Source organism: Brassica napus, chromosome C7 (assembly GCF_020379485.1).
Source record: "Brassica napus cultivar Da-Ae chromosome C7, Da-Ae, whole genome shotgun sequence".
Lineage (NCBI taxonomy): Eukaryota > Viridiplantae > Streptophyta > Magnoliopsida > Brassicales > Brassicaceae > Brassica > Brassica napus.
Genome location: NC_063450.1, coordinates 25,849,389 through 25,869,600, shown reverse-complemented (window position 1 = coordinate 25,869,600; position 20,212 = coordinate 25,849,389). Strand labels below are relative to the sequence as shown.

Genomic DNA, 20,212 nt, shown 5'->3' with positions numbered 1-20,212 from the left:
TTTTCATATTTTACATTCATAACCATTGTTTTTATATATTGTATACAATTCTCTAATTACGTGTATATGTTTAATTTGTTTATATGATATCGAATATTCGTCATAAATAAATGATTTAAAACGCCAAAAAAAAATTATTTACTTAGTGAATATAATACATCAAATATTACAAATACATCACTTAATTGAATAAATAATAAAAAACCAAAAATTCATATACTGTGCGGATTAAAGTCTAGTATAATATTAATTAAAATATTTGTTGATCTGAGTGGAACAGAATCATGATAAGTAAAACGTCTTTTTTTGATAAAACGTGTCTTGCTTTTAAGTTCTAACTTTTACTATTCTACCAACCAGCAGCTAAGGAAGATTTCCATTGCTTTTAACGTTCTCTTTTTATCTTCCTCTCATCTCCCCATTCCATCACTGTTCATTATCATCATCACTAATGGACAAGACATCGTTCTCAAGCTGCAACAAAGGAAAGCCGATTAGATGCAAAGCAGCGATATGTAGAAAAGCAGGAGAAGCATTGGTCATAGAAGAGATCCAAGTTGATCCACCTCAAGCTTACGAAGTTCGTATTAAAATCATATGTACATCTCTATGTCACACCGATATCACTTACTGGAAATTAACCCATGTAAGTATTATATATCATGTACATATATATTCAAAACTAAGTTACCGCCATATATCTATCCTCATTGACTTTTCTTCCAGGGTCCTCGTGCAAAGTTCCCTAAGATTCTAGGACACGAAGCAGTCGGGTGAATGAAACACTCGGTTACGCTTCTTTAAATCTCACTTGTACAATTTGCGTAATAACTTGAATTTGTTTGTTTTTAATCCAGTGTCGTCGAGAGCATAGGAGAACATGTGGACGGATTTAAGCAAGGCGACGTCGTTTTACCAGTGTTTTACCCTCAGTGCGAGGAATGTAAAGACTGTAAATCCCCAAAGAGCAACTGGTGCGCGAGATTTTGCGACGATTTCCTGTCAAACACGAGACGATACGGAACAAGCTCTAGATTCAAAGACTCATCCGGTGAAATTATTCACCACCATATCTACGTATCTAGTTTCTCTGAATATACAGTTCTAGATATCGCCCATCTCGTCAAAATCTCCCCTGAGATCCCCGTTCACAAAGCGGCTTTGCTCAGTTGTTGCGTGTCCACAGGTTAATTTACCTTCATTCTTATTTGTTTTTTTTTTTGTTATTATCTCACTTTACATGATTGTTATGTTATGTTTGTTGGATCAATAAGCAACTCTCCCATTAACAAAACAAAAACATCTTTATCAAAAAAAAACAAAAGAAAAAAGAAACAAAAAGCAAAGTAAATTGTTGTAAATAGGAGTTGGAGCGGCTTGGAAGGTGGCTGGTGTGGAGGAGGGTTCCACCGTTGCCATTTTTGGCCTTGGTGCTGTTGGACTTGCGGTACCTTGCTTTTTTCTTCTGAATAATAGATAGAGATCACTATTGTTCAATCTTTCAAATTAACAACAATTTTGTTCAATAAAAAACAGTTTGATTCAGACCAACAGAAATATAAAACAATAAAATTTTCTTTTTAGATGATTTAGAAGATAAAAAACGATTTGGCAAATAGGTTGCAGAAGGAGCCAGGTTGCATGGGGCCTCAAAGATCATCGGTGTGGATCTTAATCCTGACAAATTTGAAATAGGTGTGATTTATTTACTTCTTACAATTTTATAGTGTCTCTTCTAATTTTCTTATATAAGATCTTGATAACACTAGTTGAGTTGAAATATTCCATGCATGTCAAAAATAACATTATTAACGTATATATTCAATGGATTCAGATCCAAATATCCCAACTCTAAAAGCACAAGATATATCAAATACAAATGCCATCCGGAACGGAACATCTGAATATCTGAAGTTTTGAACCAAACGGCATAATAATAGTTTTCGATTACCGGGTTGATCACGAGTTTCCAACTTAAAATCAATTGGTACTAAGTGAATTGATTTAAGCCTTTATATATTATGTAAATTATTTAAAAATTTTGATATAAAATATTTTATTTTTAATACCTTTTTGAGATGGTGCTTTTTATCGCCATAAATTTTGAATTTAAGATATTTATCCGGTCATGATGATCTAGTATGAAAGTTATACCCAGTTGAAAGGGTCTAATACGATAGTTATATCCAATCGGAAAAATTATATCGATTAGGGGTTTAAGATTTCAAGATATGGGTTATGATATTTGAGTTTATCATGTACTTAAAAAATTTTAAACTGATTACTAGTAAGTGGATTAGCTGTAACATTTTATATATTACTTAGATTTTCCTTAAACTTCTTTTTTCGAGATGATTTTTTGATCGACCATAAATCTCAGGACTTCAAAAATTTATATTCGGTCAAGAGGGTATAGTAGGACGTTATATCCAGTTGAGAAAATTATATTGATTAAAGATTTAACGTATTTAGGATCTCGACTCTTACCATGTCAAATTTAAACTTATCCCTTTCTTATTATTTGAAGAGCATTTTTAATAACTAACCTTTACTTGATGTGTTATTAACAGAAATGCCATTACTGATGTGGCAACTCATTTATTAAAATAGTCATAGTTTACTAGAATATTTACAACAGAATGCCATTGGACATATTTGTTTCAAGATTTCTCTTATAATATATTACAAGACTTTTGGGATGATAATCAAACGAATAAATGTATTAACTTTAGTTAACCAAATTAATTTTATACATAAACGGACTGTAACGTCATTTGTTTGGCTGTATAATCTCTTGGTACCTTTTTTATATGATATACTCTTACCAATGTTCAAGAATAAATCATTTCTGTAATCTTAGCAATGGTTTCATCATGAATAAATAAAATTCACGATTTACTCTTCAAAAGTAAGTTGATTGTTCAGAACTATTGGCACTATAATTTGACGTTGAAGTAGTTTTTGATATATATGTCAAATTGAAAGTTTTTCATATTTACTTCTTTTGATTTATATTCAATTTCATGTTCTTTTGTAAGACTCGATAAATGACATTTGTTTTTGTTCAGGACAATAGTATATGTAATGTAGTGACATTATATATTTTATATATCTATGTGTTATACATATATCATTTAGTATACATATATATCTACACATTATATATTTTACATGTTTTTCTCTTAGAACATAATAAATATACTAATTGATATACTATTATTATTGGTCATGAATAAATATACTAATTGATATACTTTTAGAGATGGTCGCATCAGTTTTTTTTTTTTTTTTGTTAAACATATAGAAAATATTTACTATACTTGGTTAAACCTGTGAATTATGTTTGGGTATAACATGTTTATTTTCATTTGAATTATATTATTTATCTGGTATAACATATTTATTTTCATTTTGATTAAACTTAAATATTTTTGTGGCTTCAAATTTAGAATATTCAGAATTAAAAGTAATTGATTTTCTTTCCATCAATTATTTTGCGGCATCAACGGTTGGTTGGTAATTTAAGTTTATGATGAAATTTTGAATTATACAGCTAATGTCTTATGTCAAGTAAAGGTTGGTTACTCATACACTTAAGGGAAGTGCATTGATTTTCCAACACAATGATATACTTTGCTTACCAATTTCGTTATCTAATCAAAATCAACAATTAATTTTGATTAATTATTTTATGTATTTTATGGCATATGTGACATTCATGTTATGCCTAGACAATATAAACTCAATTATATTGTAAAATCAAAACGTTGTATATAAAAAAGTTAAACCTAATCTTGATTGATTGCAAAATAAAATCAAAAAGGAATGGCATAATAAATTTCTTTGAATCCCTTAACTCTTGCAACAAATTTTTTCATGATGAAATTAACATAAATGGTGATAAACATTAAATTTGGAAATTTATTTAATTATTTCCGGTTAAGTTTGAAGTCAAATATCATTTAATATGGACTTCTTTTAAATATGGAGATTTGTTGATAGGGCCTTTGTCAATTTACAATCTATCGGTTCGAATTTTCCGAGATTTGAGTCACTCGATTCAGCTTCCAATCTTCTTAGGTATTGTGATTGAGTTTAGTTCACAAAATATGGATATCTCAAGTGAAGAAGAGTTAACCCAAACCATGTATTTTGACTCATAATGGATATTAAGGTTTAATAATTGGTCTCTTTTACAGTTTCGAGTCCTAATCAGTCCACTAAATTATAAAATTCATATTACTTACTTTTTTTAACCTCATATTATTTACTTCAATTTATTTTTATTCTTCTACAATTTTTATGTACTCCAGAACCAATATAATTTTAATAAAATATAACAATATTTTTTCTGGACAACTAAAATATAACAATATAATTTCGATATTTTAGTCTATTCATCCCGCGCAAGGCGCGGGTATCACCTAGTTATGACTTATAACTTAAAAGTTAAAACCGATAGACTTTAAACAGGTTGGCTAATCTTTATATATTACTTAAACTTTTGATGTGAGATATTTTATTCGTAGTTATTACTTGTTTGTTCATGTTATATTCTATCATTTAAAAACCATAATTATTGATGTCGAGTAGGTAAAAGATTCGGCATCACGGACTTTGTCAATACGGCCTCATGCGGGGAGAAGACAATAAGCCAAGTCCGTTGATCCACAGAAATTTTATATATAGTTTTCAAAATTTTAGTTTCAAACGTGCGGACAGAAATTATAAACATTATTGTTGTTGTTATGAAAAAGGTGATTAAAGAAATGACAGGAGGGGGAGTTGACTATAGTTTTGAATGCATTGGTTTAGCTTCCTTGATGGAAGAGGCTTTCAATAGCTCCCGCACGGTAAGTTTTTTTTACCGGTTTTTCTATTTGGTTGTACAGCATTCTATGGATAAACCAAAGTAAATCGGTTTTGCTATTAATTTATTCGTAGGGTTCGGGGAAGACGGTAATATTGGGGATGGAGAAGAACGCTTCGCCAATAAGCTTAGATAGTCGCGCTATTCTCAGAGGTAGAAGTGTCCACGGAAGTTTGTTTGGTGGTCTAAAACCCAAACTTGATATCCCCATTCTCGTCGATCGTTATTTGAAAAAGGTATTCGATTACTCTAATTTTGAATTAAGCAAATTATATGCAGACAAAGGATGGTATATAAATATATCATATATGATTATTTACAAGTAAAAAGAAAAGGAGTTAATAACTATATAACTATTTAAATAAATTTCAGGAGCTTAATTTGGATGGTTTTATCACACACGAGATAAGCTTTGAAGAAATTAACAAGGCTTTCGATTTACTGGTGGAAGGGAATTCTATACGCTGCATTATGTGGATGGAAAAATAATTACTAACTGTAAATTCTGTTGATCCATCCATGTTCTTGAATATGGCTGGGAAAAAAATATGTTTTTACTGAAATATCGCAATTTATCATATGTAATTTCATTTGTTGGCTATTGTTTTCGTATATTATTACCTCTTTATTGGGCTCAAACGATCTAATATAGTTGCATATTCTCTCCATATCATTTTAAATGGTGTTTTAAATCAAGGTAAATTGTATAAAAATTAGTATTTACTTAATTCATGTGCAAAAATTTTAAAATCACATATATTTTGATACATAAAGAGTATCTTTTGGATCTTTTCCAGTTTTTTCTCTCTGAAAACACGTTAGTCAAAATCCCTAATCGCAACCATTGACTTCTTTTCCCTTTTGATGGCCGGTGTATCGGAGCCACTGCTGGTGCCTCCTGTCCCCCCCCCCCCCCCCCCGACCTTCTGTTCCTTCTTCCCCCTGCATCTGACATTTCGATGGTCTCTCCTTCACAAGTCATCCATGATTCGATTATGATGGAAGCCCCTGCAGCTACCAACGAAATTGTTTCCTTGCCTGTTGTGTCTGGTGCTTCACCAGCTTTTTTGGTCCCTCCTTCAGGTTCCTCTGCTCCGGAAGATGCTCCGGTCAAAAATTTGTCGGTCCCTGCAGTCTCGTCTGGAGACAAATCTGGTTTCTCATCTACTCTTTCTGGAGAGGCTCCATTTAAGGCTGTCCTACTCAAGATTCTGAGTTCAACTGGCTGAGCAGATCTAAAGCTGCAAGGCAATTCCCGAAATCATCTATCCCGTAAATCGTATTGAGGAAGGTGTTCCGCGTGTAAAGATTCCAAATGCGGTGTTCGAAAGAGGTGCTAAGGCTCATTCTGACTATATTGTCGGTATTTTTTATAGTAATGCTCCTTCATATGGAAAGATTTGGGGAGTCCTAAACTATCTACGGGGGAGAGATAGGAGAGTTACGATTCACAATCTCTCGAAGAATGCCTTTATGTTTTACATCCCATCGGTGTCTCTTAGACAACGTATTCTCCAGAATGAGCTATGGAGAGTTGGTGACTCGCCTTTTTTCGTAACTGAATGGAAAGTCTCCTTCAGTATTGATTCTCCTTCACTGCAAAGTGCCCCGATCTGGGCTACTCTCAGCAAGGTTCCTTTTGATTTGCTCACGGATGAAGGTCTGGAAATTATCTCAAAGCCTTTGGGAAAGATAGTCGACGCAAAACCTTTCTCGAGTGTCTCTTCAGTGGACGTTAAGGTCATTGTAGACTTGACTGTCAAACTGCCTGCTATTTTGGAGATTGAAAGAGAAAATGGTTTGGTGGATGTTCTAGAGGTCTCTTATCCATGACTTCATCCTTTATGCCCGATTTGCAATGAGATTGGGCACAAAGCTAATTTTTGCCCTACTCGCAAGTCTCAACCTTTAGACCACGAAAAGGTTGGGGACAAGAAATCCTCTCGGTATCACAAAGCCTCTTGGAAAGCTAAGGATAAAGCTAAAGAGCAGGCCTCAGGAAAGCATGTTGCCAAAAATGCTCCTCTCCAGGAGAAAATTGCGCCTGTTAAAACCTGTATGAACTCTGTTCTTGCAGATTTGGAGCAATCTTCGGTTATGGCTAATGTAGGTGGAGTTCATGAGCCCTCTCGCTCTGTTTTTAAACCTGCTGAGGATCTTCCCTTCTCCCCTTCTCAACTTATTGCTCGGGAGGTGGTACCAGACTCTTCATTGGCAAATTGTCTCCAGGATAATCTTGCTCCTTCTCTTGTTCGTCCTGCTCTTTCGAGCTGGCCGGCTCCTATCTTAGAAACCTCTCAGGAAGAGGCTCCATTCATGCCAGCAGTGAATGCAGTGCCAATTAAGTCTGTGGTGGAAGGAAATCAAGATAATTTTGTCGTGGTTTATGTGAATCCGTTTGCTATTCTTGACCAAGAACAAGAACCTCATTCGACTTTCAAGGAGGAAACTAATCTCTCTTTAGTGATCTCCACGCCAATGAGTAAGCAATCATATTCTCCTCCGGCTCTCTCTAAGTCCCAGAAGAATAAGAAGAGAAAGCTTGGTAAAAGGTCGCCAAACTCTGGTGGTTCGCCTCCCCTTTCCTTAGGGGACTGCAAACCTCAATAATTATATATATGTCGGATACATTTTTTTGGAAAGTGCGAGGCATCAATGATTTTTCGAAGCATCGACCTCTGTCTTCAAGGATTAATAAAAGGAGAATTTGCTTTGGTGCTCTTTTGGAAACGCACATTAGTGAGACTAATATTATGTATATTCTTTCGGTGTTGGGACCGGAGTGGAAGCTTATAGCTAATTATCAATATTCTTACCTTGGTAAGGTGTGACTTGTATATAAAGATCCTATCAAGGTGCAGTTTTTGTTCGCGGATTCTCAACCAATTACGGTTAAAATTTCGCCTCCTGAGTCTCTGCCCTTTTACTACACGGCGGTTTATGCTTCTAACGAGTTTGATGATCGAGGCAGTTATGGATTTCTGTGAGGGACACTGCTATTGCTTTCGATTTATCTTCTCATCCATGGATGGTCTGCGGGGATTTTAATGAGATTTTGGACCCTAGGGAGTCGTCTAACCCCACCATTATCACCACTTCCAGAGCTATGCGTGAGTTTGCCGCCTGCTTATAAGATATTGGTCTCTTTGATCTAGCGTCGCAGGGACCTCGATTCACCTGGTCAAACCACCGTCCGTCTGACCCGATACGGAAGAAAATTGATAGATGTCTGGTTAATGATAGGTGGCAGCTGTCTTACCCTAAAGGTTTTTGTTCTTTTGAACCGCAAGAGTTCTCTGATCATACTCTTTGTCATATAAGACTTACCTCTACTAAGCCGGAGTACGGAAGCCGTGCTTTCATGTTCCCAAGTTATTTAGCTAATCTGCCTTCCTTTGTTCCTATCATCAAGGATTTTTGGATTCAGTTAGGGGCACCCGCAAAGAACCTGACTTCTCTGTGTTATAAGCTTAAACAACTCAAGTCTCCTATAAAGACTCTTTGTAAGGAGAACTTCAGTCAAATTGAGAGAAGAGTGCAAGAGGAAAATATTGCATTGGAGAAGCAATCCCGTGAATCTTGGATGTTCCTGCGATGGATCTCTTACTCTCTTAGGGTGTTGATTTGGAGAACTGTTGTCTACTATGTGAAAGTTCTCCTGAATCAAGCGACCACTTGTTTTTTCTCTGCCCACACTCTTTTCAAGTCTGGAAAACTGTTATTGGTGTGCTGGGTTTCAATGCTCCTCCTGTTCAATGGGAGTCTATTCTCCAGTGGCTATCATCTGTCAGTACTACTCCTGCCCAGTTTGCAGCAATACTTCAACTTTGGCATGGATCTATCTACGTCATCTAGCATGAGCGTAACGCTCGTTACCATAATGGTCTTACAAAATCACATTTCATGTTATCTAGAGAAGTCATTAAACTGGCAAAGGATAAGTCGACAGCTATGCGTAGCTGTGGGTCAGACCTTGCTGTAAGTTTGGTGGCTTTGTGGTCTTCGGTCTGAAAATGCAGCCCTCTGCTGCTGTGTTTCTTCGTTCCCTTCCATGGCTCTAAAAGCCATTGCGACCTCTCCCCTGTTTCTTTTTAAATTTCCCTTGCTATGTTCAGGGCCGGCTTAACATTGTTAAAATATTTTTTTTACCCTTTAAGATTTATATTCAGATAATGTTTAAAATATTTTTAAAATATAATCAGTAGTATTTTGTATATTTTGTGATGAAGATAAAACTATATGCATAACAAATATTTTTGGGCCCTTTATAATTTTATTTATTATATTTATAAACTTTTTATATAAAAATATACACTTTTAGAAAAAATTGGGTCCATTAACTATTAATATATGGGGGGACACGAGTTTGGACCCGGGGCGGTGGCACCGGTTGTCCCCCCTCCTCAGCCGGGCCCTGGCTCTGTTTTTTTTAACGCTGATTTATTATGATATTACAATTATGAGAAATATTAAATAGACGATTCGACAACCGACAATACTACCTACCTTATGATGATCTATAACTGCATCAACTGAGCCATCATACGAAGACCTAAGCCAATCGGATTTACTTGCACTATGTTGAAGATCCCTTGTAAGCCTTTTTTCATAGTTTACATAATTGTTTAATAAATAGCTTTGTCCGGAAATTAAAATATGGACCTTTTTTAATGCGCAATCTGTAAGAAATTGAATAGCCTGGGATTTGAACCCCAGATCTGGACGTAGAAGCCTTTAAACTTTAACCACTAGGTTAATGTGATTCCACACCCCGGCTCTGTTTTAATATGTTTTTCTTTGTCTCTTCTTGTAACCTCTGTTTCCTTTTTTAAATATGAAAGCCACAAAGAAAAACAAAAATCTTTTGGGTCTTTTTCTTCGTAACGATAAACGACAGTGTTATCGTTTTCCAAAATTATTTAATTTCCATTATTACGGATCAATGTAGATAGATATACTGGGCCTAAAGAAGACTAATGTGCTTCAGGCCCATTTCATGTTAGGACAAGACACTGTCGTTTTAGTCTGTGTGGGAAATGGGAAATGGGAAATGGTCAGATATATCCTGCGAGAACCTAAACCTAACACTCGTTTCTTTGTCATCAAAAAAGATTCTCTGTCTCTCCGATCCTCGTCGATCTGAAGAATCTCGGAGACCACTCACTTCAATGGCGGAATCTGTAGCTTCTCAAACTCCGTCGCTCTCCGAGGTAATCTCTTCATCTACATCCCTTTTCTCGTTTCGTCTCTCGCCGATGCTCTGTTTTCAATCTCTTATTGCATCCGATCTTCGTTTCGATCTACTCAAGAATAAGATTAGTCTCCTTGATTTAGGTTTTGGTTCTTGCGTTGTTGTGTTTTGACTTCACATCTGTCAGATCTGATTGGTCAAACAAGATTGGACTCTGTTCTTTCTTCTATGACCTTAGGGACAAAGAACAGATCTTTAATGTTTGGGTATCATTTGGTTTAGCCGTTTATTCATTTGGTTTTAGCAATATCATTTGGAGAAGGAAGTGAAGCAAGACACAAGTGCGAAGCCTGTCGAGGTTGCACCAGAGGTTACTTCTCAAGCTGAAGACGTTAGCACCGACAAAGCCAGTGAAGAATCTCCTGCTGAGGAAGCTGTTTCTGCTGTTGAGGAGAAGTCTGAGTCTCCTCCTGCTTCTGAAGAGGCTCCTCCTGCTGTGGTAGTGGAAGACAGTGCTGATGAGACTCCTGTTGCGGTGGAAGAGAGTAATGACGAAAACGCTAGTGAAGAAGTTGTTGAGGAGACTCCTGATGAGATCAAGGTATGTTCTGGTACCCATCCACCGAGAAAAAGAGGCTTACTTTGATGTGTTTTGCTCTTTGTGTTCTGTCTGCTCATCTTATGGTGTCTTTTCTTTTCAGCTTGAGACAGCTCCTGCTGATTTCCGTTTCCCGACAACTAACCAAACAAGGCATTGTTTCACACGTTACATTGAATATCACAGGTGAAAACACCGTGTTTCTTCTGTAATTTTCCTAAATTGCCTTCTGTTCCCCTCTCCCCATGTCTTAAGTCTTTTGCTTGTTTATAAAATCTTCAGATGTGTAGCTGCTAAGGGTGACGACGCTCCAGAATGCGACAAGTTTTCAAAGTTTTACCGATCTCTTTGCCCCGGTGAATGGGTATACTTTGCTTCCTTCACTCCTTTGGTGCTTCCGGTAACTTGGTTGATGATGATTAGTTAAATGACATTTAAACACACTTTCTGTGTGTGTTTGTAGGTTGATAAGTGGAACGAGCAAAGAGAGAATGGAACTTTCCCTGGTCCTCTTTAAGACACTCTCCTGCCTGAAGAAAAATCTTCTTTTGATGTTACCTTCATGATGTCAGAGCTCCAATTACACTGCAGAGTTTAATAAGATTTTACAGAACCAGCTCGTTTGGTTCCCCTTCATAAGATGTGAGAATTTAACAACTATAATCTCAAATTTTTTCTCTTTTACCTATATGCTCATCTCAAGTTTTGAGGATCTTCTGATTTTGAAATGTTGTTCTGCCTGATTATATGCTTTTCAATGGCGAGCTTCAATTTTTAGTACCAGAGACCATAAGAAAACGGTATATCATTTCATTATTAAACACTGTATGGTTACATCTGCTCATCAGAAGTGGGTTTTCACTATAATGCTATAACCTAAAGAATAAGCCTACAAGTCTATAACTATCATTAAGCTTATCCCCAAAGCCAACAAGCATAGAAACAAATCCCACAATGCCTGTTATATTTCCTCTTCTCATGTCACATCACCTCATTCTACTTACGTCTCTGACAGGATTTTTTTACTCCTTAGGACACTTTTCCAGTTTCATAGACATCGATGCCCCTAGAACAAATAAAACCAAACCGGACACATTGAAAACCAAACCGAATCGAGTTTAATTTAAACCCAAGTGTACCAACACCAAACTATACCTAGTTCATAAATCTAAAGACACACTTTTATCCTACGGTTCACACCCTCTCTCTCTCTCTCTCTCTCATACTTTGTGCGACAGAGATTAAGAACCCTAGTTTACGCGGCGGAGATTAAGAACCCTAGTTTCCTCACCCCTCAATCATCTTCCTCACCCCTCAATCGTATGTCTCATTTCGTATCACACCCTTTACAATCTTCCTAACCCGTCAATCTTCTGGCTCGATCTGCTGTCTTGTCATATTCAGCGGCGTAGATTAAGTTCCCTACTCATCTATCATCTTCCTCGCTTTTTCGATCTGCTGTCTTGATTATTCCGACATGCAAGGTTTATTTCTTCACCCATGTACTTGTTGGTAGATCTGTTAGTTATCGATTTTCACTTCTCTTAAAACTGTATAACTCTATGAAATCGTATGAAATCGTGTGAAAGTTTCCTGCTTTTAACATAACAATTTCAAATTTCTTCTTTAGGGATCAATAATTAAAGGAAAGTCTAGAGTTTCTTAGTTTTTTCTTTTTCTGGTCGTGTGTCGAGTTGTTTCCATTTACGGTCCTATCATTTACACGTTCTTGTAGGAAACAACAAGCCAGACCACCTTCTCCCTCCGAGGCTGTTCGCCACAGACAGGGCCCCAAGCGGACGTATCAACATCTACTACAAGCCAGACCTTCTAGCTTTTATACAGCATGCTCTCCGGAACACCAAAGAGCTCCAGTACATCAAAGACTCTTGTTTCGTGAAGTTATTTGAGCTCCCAGCACGTCAGTGTCCTGCCTCGTGTAAAATAATACACGCTTTTCTTACAAGACAGCTAATTGTCGAGGATAAACACACACTCTGGTCAGTCTTTGGAAGCGATCCCATCCGTTTCGGCCTCCAAGAGTTCGGCACAATCACAGGTCTGCCTTGTGGTGATTTTCCTGCAGACTACAACACTGAACTGGAAGACCAGAGTAAAGCTCACAAAGATCCTGACTGGATCAAGCTGATCGGTAAAAAGAGATTCACCACCATTGCTGATCTACGCCACAAGCTCGAGATTGAAACAACGATGCCAGGAAAAAAGAAGCTGCGCCTAGCTCTAATAATAATTGTTGATGGGGTTCTAATCGCTCATCAACAAACTCCACGGCCTACTCTGAAGTACGTCAAGATGGTCCAGGACGTCGACGCTTTCTGCCTACACCCTTGGGGCAGAGAGTCTTTCCTCAAGACTATTACCTGCATGAAACCTCCCAAGTTCATCCCTCTGAAATGCGAGGACCCTATTGCAAAGCTTGTTGATCTTTTGAAGCAGGAAACTTTCAGGCTGAAGGGATTCCCCCTATCATTACAACTCCTTGCATTTCAAGCCGTCCCGGAGCTGCAGTCCATAATCCCAGCCCCCTTAGACTCGCTATCAATCATCCAACTCGAAGAACCTCATCTTCCTGTTTACCCGAAGATTAGCTACCTTGACATACTACGCGTGGAAGCTGTTGAGAATGTAAGCACCTCATCTCCCTCGTTTTACTACTTCAATTAATTTTGAGCATTTATATTGTTTTCATTACGAGTCTATGTTAACAACTTGTCATTTTTGCGGTCATTACAGCTTGCTGTTACATCATTGATACCAATACAAAGCCAACCGCAACCAGGATGGGGAGTTTGGCACGACGTTGTTGCTGATAAACGCCTAACGTACATGGAGAACCTCATAGCGAACCACCACCCATTCAAGAAGCATCTCTGGCCAGGTGGAGACACTTCCACGCCCATACTCATCCATAAACCTCCCTTGGAGGAACCAGAAACGAGGAGACAAGTTTCAAAAAATGCTTTGAGACCTAGAAAGCCCCTAAACAAACCACCACCATGCCGAAAGCAGAGGAGGATCAGCAACTACTTTCTCAGAACTGGTTCAACCAGCAACTCAAACGATCAGATGATGGAAATGCTTTCTAAAGTTTCTAGCGAAGTTTCCAAACTCAGGAAAGAGTTTAGATTGATGCGCCAACTCAACAAACGCAAGAAGTCTCGAACCCACAGCAAGCGTTCTGCTTTCCACTCTCTCATTGGTTCTCCACACAAACCCCAACTCTCACACAGAGGATGTCAGACTGACCCCACAGAGCATTCAACCGATGATGTACCTAACGAGACGGTACCATTTTTCCTTTTCCCTAAAATCTTCTCGCGTTTCTGTTGCAATTTATTGACTTTTTATGTATGTCTGTCAACGTCGTTGCAGTCCCCGGCACCTATGGAGGAAGATCATCCGGAATGCACCTCCCCTGTTGTCAGCCAATATGCAGCTCAGCTCTACGGCCAACCTTCCGGCGAGTCAACTCCGTTCCTCACAACACATCTCCCTACAGAACCTGAACAAACCACACCCGTACACACCACCACCTTTTACACCTTACCCGAACACACCCCCATTGAACCAAACCATATAATCCACAACTCCCCCGTCCACAAATCCCCCGTCCACAACTCCCCCGTCCACACCTCCTCCGTCCACACCTCCCCCGTCCACAACTCCCCCGTCCACACCTACCCCGTCCACACCTCTCCCGTCCACACCTCTCCCATCCACACCTCCCCCATCCACACAACCCCCGTCCACACCACCCCCGTCCATAACCAAGCCGAACACACTACACCCATCTACGATACTAGTGACCATCTTACCAGCCCTCATTACCACCAACTTCGATTACAAGGTTTTGAAATCTTCGAGCCCATCAGTCCTGACCCCCCGTCACTGAATAATCCTAGATACGACACATCAACCCACCGAGCTACTCCTAAACCCCCACTAAACCCCATCACACCCGATACGTCTCCAACTAAGAGTAGCGGATTTGCTGAACATGCCTCATCTGTCAATGCATTCGTTGCTACCGCTACATCAAAACGAACCTCCCTCCCAACCTTAAACGTGGAAAAGAGTCAGGTACTGTTTTTTTTCCTTACTTTTCTTCCCACCACTCCCTTAACTGCCTTCATTTCTTGAGTGCAGGAAAACCTATCTGACGAGGAAGTTGTTGAACTTAGCGACTCCAGCCCTGTAAAGCCAACCCCAAGACATCAGCCATCAGATGAAGAATGCAAGCTTGCAGAAGAACTCTTCAAATGCCCTTCAATTCCAGCACTAGCCCTCATCGCTCCGCTTCCGCAGCAACAGTGGGACCTCTTCCACGCGACTCTCACAGCAAATACGCAAGCGTACGTACCTTGATCCAAACCTTCATCGCATGCAACATTTTTGATTTTTTTAACATTTTCATTCTTTCAACAACTCTTAATTCATGTTCTAACACTATCACAGATTCCACATTACTCCGTCCCAATTTGACTTCTCCAACAGATTCATACTGGAAATAGCTCAGCCGCAGAAATGGGTCACCACATTTGTAAGTTCGAGTCCCCTTTTAAGCTCCTTTGCTTTTTCTGTTTCTCTTTATGATTACTTTGGCCCTTTCTCATATTCTGTTGAATAACATGTGACGTTATGGTCCAGCATATGGAAATTTTGATGTACATGCTTGCTGGAAGGCACAGAGAGCTGCTTGATCGAGAGAAGCTTGCTTTCACAACACCGTATCTAGCATCCGGGATTCAGGAGGTCTTCAAGGGGTTCAAGAAATTGGCAAGGAAAGACCGATTCAAATGGGACACCCGTCTGACTGAGTTGGTGCTTCAGCCAGGGAAGAAATGGATGGAAGATGTGTTTACGATATACACTCCTATGATCTGGGAGGATCGTCACTGGGTGGGACTAGCTATAAATCTCGATATGGGATATGTTGAGATCCTAGACCCACTCCCAACGTTGTATGGAGATAACAAAGTTCAGAAGCTCATGGACCCCATCCTCACTTCACTGCCCTACCTCGTCAAGAAGGTTGCTAAACCACAGCAGACTCAGTTCCGTGGACTGAAGCCTTTTCATTGGGAAAGGATCACCGGAAGCTACATAAATGAGCGGTCGGGTGATTGTGGTCCAGTCAGCATCAAGTTTATGGAGCTACACTCTCACAGTGATCCTCTTCCCACATGTCAGGAATTACTGACGGGACCGTTGATGATCTACGCAAACAGTACGCCATGGATGTCTACAAAACCATCGTCCTACCTTCTTACCACGTTCCTACTTTTCCTTGATCAAAATTCCATTTCGTCACGTCTCTATTAGTGTTGTCTGAAACTAAACTTATGGTTTATGCAACTTATGTGTCTTGGTCTATGCAACTTCTTCTGTTTCTTGGTGTTTTGCTTCTAGACAATCGTTATGTAACATATTATCTCCATATTATGTTTATGACTTTCCTACAACTGCTCTCCTTTCCATTTTGCCTTAGCCTACATCTTTGTACAATTACCAAACGATTTCACGTCCACACCTCCATTCATGTACACGTTATACATCGAACACAAGTCCTAGCCATTGTCCACATCTACTACTTAATCACACATTACGTCCACACCTCCATTCATGTACACGTTATACATCGAGCATTGTCCTAGCCATTGTCCACATCTACTACTTAATCACACCTTAAGCTAATCAGCTTGCAATTACGTTCACACCTCCGTGCATGTACACTATATATATCGAACACAAGTATTATCCATTATCCACATCTAATACTTAAGACATACGAGTGCATGTACAGCTATATTGCTAGTCATGATATTATAGCGCTCACCCGCAAAGTTCGACCGCGACCAATGAGCCACACCGATATTCCCCAAATAAAGTCCGCATGCACTGTTAGTTGCTCTGACCTTAGCGTACAGCTCCCTGTAGTCCCGTTGTCTGTATGCAGTTGCAGCAGCAGTCACCATCTTCGCCAAGTTCTTGCTCGAGTAGCGGGAGTTAACGTTCCTTGCTAAGTGGACAATGCACGCCCCATGTTGAGCAGATGGATAGACACGTTTCACAGCATTAGAAATTGATGTTGCACGATCAGATATAATGGCAAGACTTGGGGAATCAGCCAATATACGCTCAACCTTTTGTAGAAACCATGTCCACGCTTCCGTATCTTCACTGTCCACAATAGCATAAGCAAGAGGAAAGATCTGAAAGTTTGCATCTTGTCCACTTGCAGTCAACAGCACCCCCTTGTACTTCCCTCCTAAGTGTGTACCATCTATCACCAGCACACGACGCAGCTTTTTAAACCCATCTATGGACGCCCCGAACGCAAGGAACAGATAAAGAAATCGCTCATCTCCATCCTCATCCACCTCAGTCTCCAGATCAGCAACCGTGCCAGGATTTGCAAGTTTTAACATGTGCAAATACTCTGGCAGCTTCAAGTAGGAGTCTTCTTCTGATCCACGAATGTCCATGATAGCTTTCTCTTTCGCCCTATAGCACTTCATGTACGATGCAGTCACTCGAAGATCCTCCAGCACTAGCCTCTGTAATTCCGCAGGCACTGGTCCTTTACCAGGTTCCCCAAACTTAGCTTTGTAAACTGCCGCAATAACCCGCGAAGTAGCTTTGCTCTTATACCCCTGCCTTGACTCGATGGGACAACTATGATCAAGTTGAGCTTTCCTTATCTCATAATAACCACACCCCCTGATCTCATGAGCTGTAACTCTCCAGTCACAGTGTTCATCTGGACATTCCACAACAAAAGAATCAACCTTTGTTCTCGTTTGTTTGAAATGGAATTGGTTTTTGATTGCATATATCGCCAACGATATCTGACAATCTTCTTTGTTGCCAAAAACCTTCCCAACATGTATCCTCCCATCTCTCTCATCTAAATCCATGTCCGGAATCTCTGCTGCGGCATAGCTAGTATCATCAAACAGAGGAGGGATATCAAACTCTTCATCATCAACTTGATCTAGCTTCCTTGTGGACGACCTCCTCTGCCTGTCCACACCAACACCCTCATCCACGCCATGCAGCCATGGGTTCTGTTTGCCAAAGTCCTCATCTTTTGGCAAGTTTACACCACTGCTACTACCGCCGACTTCAACAACATGGTCAAACGCGTCATTGGTGGTGCAAGTGTAACGCCGTGGACCACTACTCTTTGTCAAACCAGCAACAATCTCCTCCTCATTGTAGATGACATTAACAGCATTCGAACCTTTGTAGTCAGTTTTCAGTAGTGGGCTCCAGAAATCTTCGTCATAACCTCGAGGTCTCACGTCTAGCTCGTCCACTTCTTCCACCACAGTTTCTTCCTCCCCAACACTACTCTGGCTTAAAGCTTCTCCTTTTCCACCCTCGCTACCGCCTTTAATTACCTCCTCAACTCTCTCCACTTCACTCAGAAACTCCACATCTTGCAAGTCAATAATGTTAGATTTAGAAGCACCCGTCGATACATATCCTCCGTTCGAAGTCCCAGAGCCTAACTTTGAAGAACTCTTTGGTCCAAATGCAACCGGAGTTACAAAACCCATCCCCGAGTCGTCAACATTGTCCTTCTCAGAAAACGTCACGTTCCTCTCGAACCTAACAAACAGATTCATAGCCCCCTTCACCTTCATGTGCTGAACAAAGTACTTGATAGCTCCATCACTTGTAAGCTGCACAGGAGGCGTTCGAATCCCCGTCGCTAACTCGAAGCTTGTTGGCGTCCAGTAACTAAGAACAGGTTCCCAAAGCTTCTCCTCCTTACCAAACTCCCGCAAAACACTCTCTTGAAGTTCTTTCAGTGAAATAGACTCGGAAATCGGTACAAGCCGTGCCATCTGCCTTTTGTCGACCACAAATTCCCACTTGTATCCATCCCCACAAACCCAGTCGCCACACATCACCATGCACTGGTCCTCCATAGCACCTGCACCACGCCCAAGAACACATTCGATTGAATACAAGATCCGATTTTACAAAACATTCACCAACAATCATAGACAAAAAAAAATATTAACCTACGTTCCTCTCTATTGCAAATCCCCAGAAGAACGTCGCTCTTTCTTGCTCCCCAACGACAAACACACCAGCATTTTATCCACGTCCTTGGCAAAACCTACTTTCAAATCTAACCGTAGGATCAAACTTGCTTTTTCTTTTATCCTACGGTGAGAATTTCTTCCCCACTTTTGGTAATGGATAAGACAGACAGCTAGCACCCCGGTCTTACAGCTTGCAAACCGGTTCCATAACCAGACAGAAAGTTCGGTCTCTCTTAATCAGGGGCAACAATGTCCATTATTCTTCTTCGACTAAGATATTGTGTCTACAAAGCAAGATGTGTCCCTCTATGTAATCCAAAGACACAATGTGTCTCATATGGTAACCAACTCCTCTGACAGAGACAGTCCAGTAATGTATTTTGTAGAAAGATCCCTCGGTAAAATGACTTTCCAAACCTTTGTTCCTGGAACCGGGTCCCTTTCTCCTCTTTGGTGATCCTTGTCTGTATTATATAAGGACAACATTATCGGCGCAAAATTTGGTCCTTAAAGGAAGGGAACCACAAAAACACCAGAAGTCGTTAAATAAAAGGCATTTTAGCTTGGTCCTTGTACTGTTCGCGGGTCCCACTGACACATGGCATCCTTCGATTGGTTCGTTTCTATTTTTTTTAATCGGAAAAAAAAAAAAAATTAAGAAACTTTACCGATAATGTTGCCCTAAGTAACCACAACACTCAGAAAATAGTGGATATTAGTACTGTTGTATGAAAATAGGTGGATTTTGCCTACCGAGTTTTGTGAATCTATATGATTCTTTCATGCACTTTCCTGTTAGCTTTCTCAGCTCCTCTTCCTATTTTGTCTATCGACCTCACTAATACACATAAAATGGCAATTGGTAAAAGATTACATAAATTTCTTGTAATCTTTTGATAGTGAGTGGCTTTCTTTGTTTTAGGTTTGTGTTTCGCTCTTTTAGACTTGTATTTCTTTGTTTCAAGAGATTTTCAATATTTTTGTTGACTTTTGTAATTTCAGTTCAAAGATAATAACTAGCATCGTTTGTGTTTTAACAAAACTATCAATATTTGAATAATTTGTCGGAATTGTATCTTCCTATATGTTTGGAAATCTAAGACCTATAATTCACCCATTGTGAATTGGTATAGAATTGTCAAATTAGTTTTTCCGCCAAAAATGTAAAAATGCGTTTTTCCGCCAAAAACCCAAAAATGTGTTTTTCCGCCAAAAACGCGCTTTCCCGTCAAAAACGCAAAATATTATTCTCGTTAAAATCGAAAAATCAATTTTTTGAATTAAATCTTGAATGTGTATTTTCCGCTAAAACCGCAAAATTATATTTTCCGCCAAAATATTTATTTTTAGATAATTAATAAAAAATTAATAGTGAAACAAAATAAAATATGATTAAATCAAAACAATGATATTTTGTTTAAATTAAAACAAGGGTATTTTAGTAATTTGTTTACTAAACTCATCTAAATCTCTAT

At 39.1% G+C, this 20,212-nt stretch overlaps 3 protein-coding genes across 4 annotated transcripts; all 3 read left to right on the top strand.

The window, feature by feature from the left end:
- Positions 1–219: 219 nt before the first annotated feature.
- LOC106371056 (alcohol dehydrogenase-like 2) lies at positions 220–5,543 on the top strand. Of its 2 annotated transcripts, XM_013811078.3 has the most exons (9): positions 227–646; positions 727–773; positions 858–1,186; positions 1,365–1,447; positions 1,620–1,695; positions 4,594–4,658; positions 4,758–4,853; positions 4,945–5,106; positions 5,243–5,543. In XM_013811078.3, exons 1-9 carry the CDS (start codon positions 452–454, stop codon positions 5,357–5,359), a joined length of 1,170 nt encoding a protein of 389 aa, XP_013666532.1. In that variant the 5' UTR covers positions 227–451; the 3' UTR covers positions 5,360–5,543. The 2 variants fall into 2 exon arrangements, with proteins under 2 accessions (XP_048618673.1, XP_013666532.1); XM_048762716.1 differs by lacking the exon at positions 4,594–4,658 and having other exon boundaries at positions 220–646; positions 4,786–4,853.
- A 4,306-nt stretch (positions 5,544–9,849) lies between these two features.
- Positions 9,850–11,442, top strand: LOC106371058 (cytochrome c oxidase subunit 6b-1). Its single transcript, XM_013811079.3, has 5 exons — positions 9,850–10,080; positions 10,366–10,662; positions 10,763–10,845; positions 10,942–11,023; positions 11,123–11,442. Exons 1-5 carry the CDS (start codon positions 9,907–9,909, stop codon positions 11,174–11,176), a joined length of 690 nt encoding a protein of 229 aa, XP_013666533.2. The 5' UTR covers positions 9,850–9,906; the 3' UTR covers positions 11,177–11,442.
- Positions 11,443–11,593: 151 nt separating this feature from the next.
- LOC106350638 lies at positions 11,594–16,106 on the top strand. The gene is made up of 6 exons (XM_048764101.1): positions 11,594–13,305; positions 13,414–13,965; positions 14,053–14,760; positions 14,827–15,032; positions 15,136–15,220; positions 15,328–16,106. The coding sequence occupies exons 1-6, from the start codon at positions 12,871–12,873 to the stop codon at positions 16,000–16,002; spliced, it is 2,661 nt and encodes an 886-aa protein (XP_048620058.1). The 5' UTR covers positions 11,594–12,870; the 3' UTR covers positions 16,003–16,106.
- Positions 16,107–20,212: the final 4,106 nt, after the last annotated feature.